Source organism: Triturus cristatus, chromosome 6 (assembly GCF_964204655.1).
Source record: "Triturus cristatus chromosome 6, aTriCri1.1, whole genome shotgun sequence".
NCBI classification, from domain to species: Eukaryota; Metazoa; Chordata; class Amphibia; order Caudata; family Salamandridae; genus Triturus; species Triturus cristatus.
In genome coordinates this window covers 767,396,640-767,410,985 of record NC_140589.1, presented here as the reverse complement: position 1 = coordinate 767,410,985, position 14,346 = coordinate 767,396,640, and the positions used below count along the sequence as shown (strand labels likewise).

Sequence of the window (14,346 nt, the reverse complement as noted above, 5' to 3'; positions counted from 1 at the left end):
CAGGGAGTCCTCATTCTACCACTCTGAAAAACTGGGTCACATACAACCCCTTCAGCAATTGACTATCAGTTGTAGCAGTTAGAGGTTTCTGAAGGCGACAGTGTGAGGTTGCACAAACTCAGAACTAAACATTCACCCAGCAGCATAATACTAGTTGTCCAACCCAGTGCTTATTTTGATAACAAAATGTACCTTTATACACATGTAAGACGTAAGACTACACACAACAGGCTAGGGTTATGGTTACTTTATTGGTGCTTGTAAGAAATTGGGTTACTGGTTGAGGGAAGTAAAACCCTACTGAGGGGGCAACCACAATTCTTGTTCAGTTGAAGTCACCATCACACCCCAAATTAACCTGTGCTCAAACCTTTAGTAGCTTGGTACAAAGGAGTCAGGCTGAACTTAGAAGCAATTAAAGTATTTATGCAGCACATCAAACAGTAATAAAGTGAAAACACAACACAAGAAAAATCCCACAGAATTTAATAAATAAGACCAAAATGCCAAACATCCAATTAGTAGAAGCAAATAAATGTAATTTCACAGATTTTAGTGAATATAGTGCCAAAAAGCCAAAAGCACCAGCTATGGATATCTGGATGCGCTAGACCAGGACAAAGGCACAAGTTGAGGTTTAACATGATGGATTACGGGCTGGCTACAAGGACCCAGATAGTTTCGCTGAACAAGAGTAACTTACATCCTGGTTGTGAAGAGTTGTCGAGTCCTGCGTTGAGGATGCATTCACTCAGCAACAATTCCTAGGAGCTGTGAAGCTGCAAAAGTCCAGTATTGTCATTGAAGATGCCATCAACAAAGGGTTTATGATACGGAGCCCTGTGATGACATGCATTGTGCACTGACTAGTTCAGAGGAAGCTTGCAAAGCAGAGTCCTGTGTTGTCATCGATGATGCCATCAATGTGGATCTTGCAATGCAAATATCTGCGTCGAGGTTGCATTGCACAGCGGCAGTTCCGGCGGGGCTGAGGGCTGCCAAGCAAAGTCCTTGCATTGGGAAGGTTCACACAGCAGAAGCAATGCATTGGTTCTGCTCAGGGTTGTGCCACACAGTGAAGGAGAAGCATAGGTTCTGCTGGATCCACAGATGAGATGGCAGAAGACCTTCAGGCCCACTTCCAAGGGTGCAGGACTGCGGTGGCACCACTCGGCAGGGTAGGACTCAAAGATGGCAGAGTCAAGGTGTTGGGTTCTATGTTGTCGTGGCTTTCTGTCCCTAAAGCTCGAGTCAAGGAGACCAGTCAACCAGCCCTTGGAGTTACTCTGGGATCCTGGGTTCAACAGATGCAGGTCAAGTCCTTCTTACCCAGACAAGAGGGCAGCAGGCAAAAGGTCAGGACAGCAAGGCAGCAGTCCATCAGAGCAACAGTTCAGCACAGTGGCTGTTCTTTCAGCAGCACAGCAGTCCACCATCCTGGCAGAATCTTTAGGTCCAGAGGTGTACTGTAGGGTTGGGTCTAAGGTCCAATATTTATACCTGGGATCCACTTTGAAGTGGAGAAAGACTCTAGAGGTTTCCACCCCCCTGAGATTCAGGTATCCCCTTCCCAGCTTGTCTGGGACCACAATAGAATAGTGAGAAACCCTTTGTGAGCGTGCTCAGGCAGAACCTTTGTGATGTGCAAGTGTGATATGAGACAGCTACTCCCCCTCGTTGACTCAGAGTGGCCCGTCCTGCCAACACCTTTCTTCCCTTTGCCTCACTGTCTGTGAGTAATATACAAAGATCACCTGCTACCTACACCTTGTCCTGTGACCCACGAACCAGCTGCAGGCACCGAATGGTTAGGACAAGAAAGTGTCAAATTTCTAAAAGTGTAATTTTCAGAATTGTGTTTAAACATCTGATTTTACCACTAAATAGGGCTTATAATTGCAATTTATAGACACCAAACTCGATTTGTCCACCTGCTCCCAATTGGAAGTTACAGCTTATTAAATGTAATAAGGAAACTCCATTGTTATCCTTTGGGAAAGGCAAGCCTTGCAGTAGTGAAAAGCGACTTTAGGAGTTTTTATCTACCATGGCATGTACAATTTAAAAGTACATGTCCTATTTTTTAAATACACAGCACCCTGCCCTCTGGCCTATTAATGCCCTACCCTGGGTTACTTATATGTATTAAAAAGAAAGATTTTGACATGGAAAAAGTTTTATTTTGCCAGCTCAAAATGACAGTTTAAAACTACACACTAGCTGCAATGGCAGGACCGAGACATGTTTAAAGGGCTATTTAAACAGCTGACACAATTATTGCTGCACAACCAATATTAGCATTTAATTTATAGGTCCTGGGAACGTGTAGTACCACTTTACTATGGACTTACACGTAAATTAAATAGGCCAATTGATTTAAGGAAAGAGCACAAGGACTTTAGCACTGGTTAGCAGTGGTAAAGTGCACAGAGTCCTAAAAGCCAACCAAAACGTGTTCAGAAAATTGGAGGGTGAAGACAAAAAGTGTGGGGATGACCCTGCAGAAAGGGCCAAGTCCAACATTGCTTACTTTATTGGTGTGTGGACTACAGTGCCTTTGATCCCGGTCCTCCTTTACCTCGTTCTTCTGGGTGTCCCTCCTTCTTACAAAGGTTTCCCTCTTTGGGCGTGAGTTCCAGGGCAAGTATCAGGGCTTAGGTACAGAACTACTTGTGAATGCTTGCGCACTCTCTTATTTTAAAGCAGTCCCTGATTCTTAGTTCTCACCACAGCAATGGTACTTCAGTCTTTTATGAGAGGTCAGCGAAGGCCTTTAATACATCTTATTGCACCCACATTTAGGTGGGGACATGTCAGCTGAAGGTTCCTCTCATGTTTGGCTGGGCTGCACCAGGCACAGTGTAGGGTGCAGCACATTTCCTTGCAGATGTTCGGGGCTCCTGTGATGCAGTCCTCTGTTCTTCTCAGGCACACTTCTCTTCTCATACTGGCACAATTACTGAGTCACACTTCAGTGGTGTAGAGATGCAGTCGATTCAGGCATACTTCTCTGGTGTAGCTATACTGTTCTCTCAGGTAAACTTATCTTGTGTAGCTTAAGAGTCTGGTTTCTCAGTCTTTCTTCAGCAGGCAGACCTATGCCACTGGGGTCAAGCTGCTGTGGTGCTACACATCTGTCACACCACTGTAGGTTTGTGAAGATCCTTTCCTCTCTCAGCAGCAGTTTTGCTTCAAAGGGATTAGGGCAGAGGATCAGCTTTTTCCAGCCATGCAAGACTCCAGGTGATGTCCAGTCACCTCTGTGAAGCTGTCTATCAGGCAGACACTACCTCCTGTGCACAGTAGTCTTCTCAGGAATCCATTCCTTGGACAAAGAAAATCTGGAACTGGAACAACAAGTGGGTCAATGGCTCCCCTGTTATAAAATCAAAGCAGGCAAGGGGTGTGGATTTTCTGTCTGCCGTCTTAGAAATGGTTTGGCCAGTTCTCTTTTCATCTGTCCCCTCTAGGTCACAACAGATGCTCAAAGAGGTGTGAACTTCCTGCAACTGACCATCAACAACTACATTGAACAGTGACCAGGAAAGATTCAAAAGGCTAGCCTCACCTAAAGAATCCTTCTCACTCTGAATAACAGAAACAGCAGTCCCGCCCTTCAACCCCACCATCTACCAAATGGCAGTGCTCAAAAAATCTGAAGTGCAGCCCTTCACTGCAAAAGGAAAAAAAATCAAATTTGAAGAAGAGTGCTGTCTCCTCTTTTGCTTCTTTACTGTCTACTTCTTCTCCCTCCAGCTTCAGGAATGTCTGCAATACTCTTCCACTGTCTACTAAAAACTTCACTTCCATCTTATGCACACAAACAGGCCCATAGCTTCCAAAACAGAACCCCCAGGCCTCCATTACTGTAGCTCACTCATACACACAATGCATGTACTGCATAGGCACATACAAACACTCTGGTTATCAGTACGAGGATCTTGGTTGGTGCATAGAAGCAGAACTTTGGGCGAGTTGGCTAATAGGCTTCCATTCCAGTAACACAAAAAAGCTGGCCACAACAATAGAATAACATGGTATACTGCCACCATCACATTAAATGCTAAACCCACGGCGGATGGTAGGCCATGGTTAGACAAATGTTGGCCTGCTTGGTGCGACCCTCCAGGTCACAGGACGGATCCAGGACCTAACTCGTGTCAACGAACAGACCTAAGCCTTTGCAGTCACGCTACGGGCATAATTTCAAGGAATTGGAGTAGAGCACAGTCGGAAATTATTTTGCTCCGCTGCCCTACTCCAAATCGAAAGGACAGGAATGCACCGTATTTACAAGATTACACACATTTTGCAGCTGTGCGCCAATGCAGGCACCCTTGCACCATGGTGCTAGGGTTTCTGTGTTGTTGGCATGATTGTTTTTGTTCAGCAAGGGGCACCTTCCTGCACCATGAGAGGCGTTTTCCACTTTCTATGTGTGCTACATAATGCAGCACACCAGAAAGAGGAAAAACCGAGGAGAAATGTAAACATTTCTCCTCATCTTGTCTGCTCTAGAGAGGTGCAAGGTTTTGGCGCTGCCCCAGGTTTACCTGATGTTGTAAATCTGGGGCAGCGTCAAATTCTATGGGTGTTGAGTGGGAACGCCCACAGCAACACCCATGGAATGCCTCTTTCACGCAGAGTAAGGCAAGGCAGCGACTTACGCTGCCTCGCCTTACTCCATATCTACAAGGCCATGAAAAGCAATGCAGGGTGGCTTTGCGTTGCTTTGTAGATATGGCTAAACCCTGTGTGCCACTGGAATGTCACAAAAAGTGACGTTCCGGTGTCGTACAGGGCTTTTAAATAGGACCCTAGATCTGTGTGAGGCTTGAGTCAATAAAAATACTGCCAGGTGAGCCCTCAGACACATGAACTTGACTGTCCCCTATGCAGAGGACATTCTCATCCCAGCAATTGTACTAAGAGTAAATGCCTACTTAAATAGAAGTAAAATGAAGAGACTTTGTTAATGGATGTGTTGGGTTAATAGAGATATGTCAGCTATTAAATAAGCATGCATCTGTGACTAGTGAGCAACCTAGCATTAAAGGGATTAGCTGAAGTTACCCTTAAAGGTCGAAAATAGGGCAAAAAAGAAAGAAAGATAATTTTCCTTAGAAAAGTAAAGTGCTTCTGTGGGCTTAGCTGGCTATCTATCTTCAGAGTGGATTGGAAGGGCGTGTAAGCAGGGATTGTGGCTCCCTGTGAAAAGGGAGGGAGGCAAGGCGTGGTTATACATGCAGATATAGAAGTTAAAAAGTCCCACAAAGCCTTAATTTAATTACAAATTATATAGCTTAGCTAATTGAGGGTATAGGTTTTTTAATTTCCTAGCCTTGAATACGCAAAATACCTTCTAACTGCATGTATTACAAATAAACCGGTCATGTGCTGTGCAGTATTAAGGATCATGCCTTTTTTGTATTGGTCTGTTATAAATGTGTGCTTTTTCAATATTTTTAAGATGTTGCAAATTTAAAGCTTGAAATTAAATAATAAGATTATTCTCTGAAACATACATGCATTTGTGTTCAAAATTACTTTTGCCATCTTGTGACCAGCACACTACATCATGCAGTATTAAGCAACACACATCTAAGTATTTTCTTTGTCGAAGGTTCTCACAGATGTTCTCATCCCAGCAACAATGCAAGAAATGCCAGAAAGGTAAGTCTTTATTTGACACTTATATTATTGTTCTTATAAGAACCGTTTAGGTGAACTAGTCAGAACCCTTCATCCCCCCAAAAAAACTTGATATGAAAACTATGTTGGTTTATAGGAGTGTCGGCCCATACTGTATGCAAGCAATACTACAAGTTATATATTAACAGGGAAGCACATTTTTGCTGGGTAGGTTTCTGCTGTAATAATTGCAGTTTCTTTATTAAGTATTGCAGCATGCTTGCAGAGTAAACTAGTCCTCCCGACTCCTGATTGTCATAATAGCACTAGCATATCGACAAGTTGCTTGTGGGATAACCCATGAACGGGAAAGTATTTATTACTGATTGATGACAAAAAAAACCTTCCCCACCGTGCTAGCTTTTCCCAAAAAATTTGTTTACCCAAATTTCTCGACCATATGTATGTTTAAAGCAAAAGTAAAGAAAGTGAAACAAATGCATTGCCTACACGTACGCAATTAGAAATACAGCCACTACTAACCCTAAAACTGGGGGCTAAGCTCCTATAACGAAATCCTCTCAAATGATACCACTCGGTTAGTTCAGATAAAATAAAATAGCAAGAAATCCAGGACAGAGGGTGCCAGGGCAATCAAAAGTTACTGGTCTTCAATTGAGACAACAGGGGTCTTTTACTTCAGGTGCCATAGGGTCCATTGAAAAGGTATGGGTGTGCCCCGGCCCCCTTTATCACTGCGCTATGTTGTTTAATAGAGTTCTACGCAGCACAGTTGAAAGAAAAGAAATACTTACTACATTATTAATCTCTGTCAGCCACATTATCCAAATCAATGAATACTTCAAGGATTTTCACATTATTACTAAAATGGAAAGATAAACCTAAGAGTAAGAGGGCGAAATACTATAAAAGACAGCGATATGTGAAAATAAATAAAGTGGTTTCTGCAATTTAATTGAGGTGCGTGTCCTTTGCCCAGAACGGTATTGCTTCTAAGCAACACTGTAGTGGTTCCAATCTGCAGCAGGTTCAAGCGACTTTGATGCACAGTTTGATTATTGCTAGAAATGGCTGGTGTCCAACAAGAAAGTCACCCAGGGCAGACAGAAGGCAGCAAGATGTACACAACAAAGTGCAAGTGCAAAAGAAGGATCTCAGAAGGACTGCTCAATACACTGAGGCATTTTCGGAGATAAAATGGACAGGTTTCATCTTTTGAGTCCTGTCTTTCTGTGTAAATGCCTAAATGCTTGGCTGTCCAATCCAGCCATGGTGTCCTTTGAGACCCAACTGCAATCCCAGCCCCTTTGTGTCTCCTGGAGCAAGGCAAACAGAGGTAATAAACAAAGAAAAGACTCTAAAATCACATAAACCCAGCACATAAACACACACACCATACATAGTAACACAAGCCCAGGAAAAACATAAATCAGTACCCTTACACAACATAAAATACCGTTTTATTGAGGAAATCAATGAACATGATAAATGTGAATCTTTAGCTGTTCACAGTTCCACGGTAATTAGTGAAGAGTCTTTCTGTTGATATCCCTGGTGAAAAATTACTTGAATTTGATGATTTCCTTCATGTTTCACAGCAGTTTACTTATAATTACCCTATTTCACATACCTTTCATTTTCCTTTTTTGTATTTTGATTATTATTCATTTTTATGTTATTTCGAATAGAATTTTTCTTCATATAGTTACTTCCTTATTCACTAACTACTTATTTCCTGAATGGTATTGTATGCTTTCTTGTATTATGTGATCTTTAACTTTCAATAAAATTATTTCTAAACTTGGGAAAAAAAACTGGAAAACGACATCGCAAGTCAGTTTCCACGCATGGCGTGATGTATTTAAATATGTGATGGCAGAATCTGAATGTTCTGTATGCATTTATGTTTTTTTTTTTTTAGTTTACTTGCAGACATAAGAAATTTTGCTAAACATTGGGAGCAGTGGGTATCTTCATCCCTGGACAATCTACCCGATGCCCTGTCTGAAAAGAAATTGCCGATTGCCCGAAGATTTGTGTCTTCTTTAAAACGACAAACTTCGTTCCTGCATCTAGCACAGGTAATGCCTATAGAAACATACCATGTACATACCTTGAATTGCTAGCGTCAGACATCATACGCATAGGCAGTGAGGTGTAGACGGGGTGCAGTTTGATGAATGCAAAATTTTCCATTGTACCATCAGGTGAAGGAAGCTCTCCAACTACTCCCTAAACGCAATGCAATCTAATGACTAATTATCAGCATCACAATAAGAAGTATATTATGGAGTTATGCAGACACCAAATATTGCATGACTTAAGTTAAGCAGGCCTATGTCTAGATTTTGAAAAGTAAATACCCAAGTATGCTACCAGTCTTACTGGTAGACTAAAGTATATAAAAGAATAGATGATGTTTAAACTGAAAGTGAAATATACTAAGATACCATTCAGTATAGAATCTCTTTTTCTGAATCAGTTTGTGACAAAACTATGAATCAAAGATCAAATCAACATCAAGTCTAATGAATGATGCTGATGTAAACATTAGGAGTTGTAACTTACATTTCTTTAAAATAAGTAGTGAACAAATTGCTGACATCATTAAAGGTTGATCATTCTTAAATATAATAAATTTAAGACTTTCCTTCCTATATTAGTTTGTTAGGTTTTCTTCCAAGGTTTTGACCTCACAGACGAGATTTTGTGCCCATAGTGTGTGTTCCAGCCTTTGCAATATACCTAAACACATTCAACAATCCACAGGAAATGTTGCTATTTTGACACTAGTGATTGTCAGTAGTACAACATTTGCACAACAACAACCATTTAAGTAAACACCAACTAACTCAATGCCTCTATTTGCAGAACAATATACATAGATGTGTGCATCAAATGTAATATTTTGGAAAAAAGTCTTATCAATACTAGGCTATTAGAATTAAGATATGTTCAGTGTCTTAATAGCCTATATATAAACCAAGATATGAGTTATACTACAAGAAATGAGGATATTCTACTAATTATACACGATTCACAGCACATTTAATAGCCTTTTTTTTTCTTGTACCTCACTCTAGTATCAGCTGCCTTGGTTCCTTTTCCCATATCCCATGAGGCACTACCTGCTCCCATATACTTCGAATTTGTGGTGCTATTTCTTCTAAGTTTGAGGATGTGTCAGATTTGCTCTTAAACATAGTTATAGTTACCTAGGATCAAACGATGTACCACCTGAACTTCAGTCATCTCTACAATATATATTTGAAGGATGTGTGGGTTGCAAGCTTATGGGCTGAGTACACGTTATCAGTGGCAAAATATTCCGGACGTGTGTTCTGGTTAACAATGAATGATTCCAAGCCTTTGTAGCGCCATTTCAGATCAATAAAACCAGTTGTTGGGAACTACCAGATTACTAAGACCCGTAACGGGAAATTTAGGAATAGAGCAGTGTGTCCCTAGGATTTCTCAACTAAAAGCATCTTGATGTTTCTGTCAAAGTTAAGGAATCTTCCGGAACAATCATAGTGCTGACAATAAAGCAACTCATTCTGTTACATATTCCGTGTCTTTGGAGCAGAAAAGCATCTACTGTCTGACTTTAGCCACTTGTTTTGTTACTTCTCTTTTGCAAGGCTGTCATACGGTGAAGGGCCGTTAAATATCTGGAAAGTGAGAGTAGAATGTAGTTATGTGTAGTATTGTGTGGGTTAATGATTCCTTTAAGGTTGTGGAAGAAGGAACCTAATCTATGATATTTTATTAAATGTTGAGTTCAGGAGAGACTGAGATTCCACTGATGCCAGTTGAAGCTTGGCCGGCCAGGCAGGATCACTTCTCTGCAGGCTGTGGCCAATAAATCATAATAAGACTGAAGGCTGTTACTCATTTTAGTTTACAACATAGAACCAATTACATAACTGGTAACATTATTTCTTCCAATCTTATATTCTTTACATGGTTCCCCCTACCACAGTGCTCCTGGGCTATAGGATTAAGTAGGCCTTACATTCCGAAATCCTGTCCTAAAATAGTTAGGTGGTATAATAAAAGCATGGCCCCAAAGGTGTTTTTACAAGGCTGTTGCTCACTGTGGTTGTTAGACCTGTCAGCCCTTTGGGTGGTCCCTCCTCATCATTATTTATTTTTTCCCCCTTCTGCCTCAAACCCTGTTAGTATTTTTCCTTTTTGGGAACCACCAGACTTTTTAGTGTTGATGCAGGGTCAGGGAGCCATTTTCCCTACCCCTGGAACTTCTGTCTGAGGGCCTGAAACACAAAATGGTGGCCACCCATTGTCACCTGTGACATCACCAGAACTCACTGGAACTTACCAGAACCTTCCAGAACATTCTAGAACCCTGTGACAGTGTGAGGCAGGTTTAGAATGTTGGGAAGCCAGCTCAGAGTTGGCAGTTGGAGTTGGCAGTTGGCACCTGACTGGTGAAGGGAGAGCAGCACAACACTGAAGGAGGAAGGAGTGAGGCAGCAGGGGTGGAAACTTGTGCCTGGAGTGGGGTCCAGAAACCCACCCTTGATACTAGTCCCTACTGACTGAGCCCAGCCTGGAGCCCTGTGTGGGATTAAGTCAAGAAGAACCAACTCAAGGACCTGAACAGCCGTAACAGGCCTTGGAAGTAAAGAACAGCAAGTTCCTGACCTGTCTATTGGTATCTTCCTGGAGTCCGACGCCGAGAAGCCTAGAGACCTGGGGCCGGAGGTGAAGAAGCGGCGCTGACTGGAAAGCAGACGTCGTACCCGGAGCCGCCAGAGGTCGAGAGAGGGCGCCGACGGAGGTCGTGGGGACACCAGAGGTCGAGGAGGAAGTCACCTGAGGTTGAGTGTGTGGCGTCGACGGGGGAGTGAAGTCCGCCCTCCGGAGTCGCCGGAGACCGAGGTGAATCGTGCCGGAGGTCGGGAGTGGAGATCCCACTCCGGAGTCGCCGGAACCTGAGGAAAGGAGCACCGGAGGTCGGGAGTGGAGATCGCACTCCGGAGTCGCCGGAACCTGAAGGGAAGAGCACCGGAGGTCGGGAGTGGAGGTCGCACTCCGGAGACACCCGGAAGTAGGGAGATCGTGTCCCTGTGACGCCGGAGACCGACATCGAATCGAGGCTGCCCGGCGACATCGAGCCGAGGCCAGCTAGCGACATCGATCCGGAACCACCTCACGGCGTCAACAGGTACTGACATCGAGCCGAGGCCGTCCGCCGACATCGATCCGGAACCACCTCACGGCGTCAACAGGAACTGACATCGAGCCGAGGCCGGCTAGCGACATCGAACCGGAACCGCCTCACGGCGTCGACACGACTCCGGCGGAGTTGGAAGTTCATAAAGAGGGCAGTAAGTGGAATAGAGGGTGCCTAAGGCCCTGTGGAGCCCTACAAGACCCTCCTAGGGGCTAGAGAGGTGTTAGGGCCAGCCTGGGAGTGCCAGGGGTGGACTGAGACTGATACAGTGACCTGTGTGAGGGGTTGTGTAGTTTGGGAGAGCCAGATTCCTAGATTACCCTTGACCTACCTCAGTTTTAGCCTCAGCCTTATCCAAGCTAGGTGAGACACCCTCAGGCCATCCACATAACCAGAAGCTGTGATTGGGCCAAATCAACCCATAGTACCTCACAAATGTGACCTGACTTGAAAGTGTACTGATGGCTTATATTTATTGAGAGTATTGTATTCTTTGTATTTATCCTATACATTGTCTCACAGTATTTATTGTCTCACAGTATTTATTGTCTCACAGTATTTATTCCCTCACAGTATTTATTTGCCTATGTATTTTATGCACATCTATTCATTCACTGATTATTTATGATCTGAGCTTATTTATTTGACCTACCCTTTTTACAGAAGAAGCTTTGTGTACTGTAAGTGTGTTATTATTTATTTAACCTGCAACTAAGAGAAAACAAGATAAACACAGATATATTTTTCATACATTTTTACGGTGTAGTGTCGTTTTTGGAACGGATGCACGCATGGTTATTGTGAGGGTGTGACGTACGCTTAACACGGTGCCTGACCCCCGACCACTCGAGCCAAGCTACCCCTTGTGCTGGGAAACACCGGGTGACTGCTAACCCCGGTTGCCCGGGGTTTTCTAACATAATTGGTGTTCAGCGGTGGGATAGAGCTGTGCTTGCGTCCACTCGACAATAACTGTGGGTAGTCCATAGGCCTACACCGGGAGTTTTCTCAAAGCGGACTTCCTAATTCTGAGTTTTGTTTTTCCAAATTTACTCTGGTGGTGGGAGGAGGTATTACAAAAGGTACCCCCCTGCATAGCTTCTGTAAACACCTGTCTTTTATTCTGAGTGGGCAAAATGGAGTTTGTGTTGGAAGACCTGGAAACTTATACTGTGGCCCAACTCAGAGAGTTTTGTCAGAGAGAGGGGGTGTATTGTCCCCAAGGTGCCAAGAAGGGTGAACTCCAGACCAGCTTGAGGGCTTGGGGGGAGGCACGACGGGAAAGTAAGGCTGAGCAGGAGGACAGGGATGGAGAGCCTGTTAGCGAGGGGGCTGGGTTGTACCAACCTGAGGTGGGGAACCTGTTAGCGGGGCCCAGAACACTTTCCAGGAGGGGCAGCACTGTCTCTAGCGGTGGCTTATCGGAAGTAGAATTAACTGACCGGAGGGAGAAAAGACAGCTCACATGGAAGTTGGCGGAGCTGGAGAAAGAGAAGGAGGGACAGAGGATGGCTCACGAGTTGAGGCTGAGGGAAATAGATCTCCAGATCCTACAAGTCGGGGCACACACTGTTCCTAATGGTGGCAGCAAAGACAAAGAAATCACCAGGGAACCCAAACCCTATCTGCCAAAAGACATAGTAGCTAGCTATAGTGCAGGGGATGATATTGCCAAGTGGCTAGCGGCCTATGAGGTCTCTTTAAGGGCCCATGGGGTGCCAGAGAAGTACTGGGGAGGGGGATTGTACAAATACATGCCTCCAGCTGGTAGGGATGCATTATTGGCCCTAGAGCAGGATGAGCAGACCCACTACCTCACCATGAAAGTGGCGCTCGTAAGAAAGTTTGGACTAACACCCGAGAAATACAGACAGAAGTTCCGGGGTAGCCACAAACTGGGCACACAGAATTGGGTGGATTTCCTGGACTATGCAAAGAAGGCATTAGAGGGTTGGATTCAGGGCAGTGAGGTGAGGGACTACGAGGGGTTGTTTGATTTAATGTTGAAGGAACACCTGCTCGAAAAATGTTTCCCTGAACTGCGTCAACACCTGGTGGATAGCAAGCTGACCAATCCCCGGAAGCTTGCTGAGGAGGCGGACATTTGGGCTAGTACCCGGGTGTCCACAAGGGGGACTGGAGGGGATACTCAAAAGGCCGGACAGGGCGCCCCCCAGAAGAAAGAGGGAGGGGAAAAGAAAAAGGAGTTCTCTAAAGGCCCCCAAAATAATTTCCAAGGAAAGGGAACAGGATTCACCCCTAGGGCTAACCCACCCAGAAACCCTAATCCTGGCCAGAGTCAGCAGCCAAGGGTTGTCCATTGCTTCGAGTGCGGTGGCGTCGGACACTGTAAGGGAGATGCGAAGTGCCCGAAAAGACCACCCCCTCCCATTGGAAGAAAGGCCCCCGGAGTAGCTAGTGTAGTGCTCGGGGAGGAGATGCCCTTAACTAAGGGAAGGGAGTGGGCGGGTGTCACTTTAGTGTCCCTGGGAGAACGGGAGATGGTTCCTAAGATCCAGGTGCCCGCAAATACCATAAAGTATGGGCAGTGGGTCACCATCAACGGCCAAAGAGGGGAGGCTCTGAGAGACACAGGAGCCAGTATGACTATGGTACGTAGCCAACTGGTGTCTCCAGAGCAGGTAATTCCCGATGTACTCCACCCAGCCGCGATGGCTGACGGCAGAACCGGCCACTATCCGGTGGCCGAGGTTCCCTTTGAATGGGAGGGGGTTGCAGGTTCACTTCGAGTTGCCGTAAGCCCTGCTGTGCCAGTCGATTGTCTACTGGGGAATGACATGGAGCACAACGCTTGGAAGGAGGTGGAATACCGGACTCATGCCGAGATGCTGGGTACACCTGACTGGGCCTGTGTTAGCACAAGGTCCGCGACTACCCGGAGAGGGAGTTCGTTTCGGCTGGAGCCTGGAACAAAGGCCCAGCCAGCTGCCGACCAAGGGAAGAACCGGGGACAGGAGGAGCCTGCCTCGGCATCCGCGCCCCGTGTGACGGATAGGCCACCGGAGGTGGTGGACCAGGAGTCCGCGGTGGGGGATGTTACCAAACTGGAGGACCTACCCATCCCGGCCGAGTGGCACGTGGAGGGAGGGCCGACCAGGGAGGAATTCTGCAAGGGCCAGAGGGAGTGCCCTACCCTTGAGGGACTGAGGCGACAGGCCGAAGCCCAGGCAGCAGGGAACGTTGAAGGGAACTACAGTGTTTACTGGGAGGATGGCCTCCTCTACAGTGAACCCAAGGCACCCCTACATGGATCGTCACGAGCCTTGGTAGTCCCTCAACGTTATCGAGCCTTCCTTCTGGAGTTGGCTCACGAGATCCCCTTGGCAGGACACCTGGGGCAAGACAAGACCTTTGCCCGTCTTGTCCCACACTTTTATTGGCCTCAAATGAAAGTGTCGTCCGACACCTACTGCCGGACATGTGTGTCTTGCCAAGCCAGTGGGAAAACAGGGGTGAAGCTGAAAGCTCCCCTGGAA

At 45.4% G+C, this 14,346-nt stretch overlaps 1 protein-coding gene across 1 annotated transcript in view; it reads left to right on the top strand.

Moving 5' to 3' along the window:
* Nucleotides 1-14,346, top strand: part of RFX6 (regulatory factor X6) — a 432,357-nt gene that overhangs the window by 230,570 nt on the left and 187,441 nt on the right. Inside the window, exons 10-11 of the mRNA XM_085609250.1 lie at nt 5,624-5,673; nt 7,574-7,733. Of these exons, the coding sequence (XP_085465376.1) occupies nt 5,624-5,673; nt 7,574-7,733 (210 nt within the window). The remainder of the gene's footprint in view (nt 1-5,623; nt 5,674-7,573; nt 7,734-14,346) is intronic.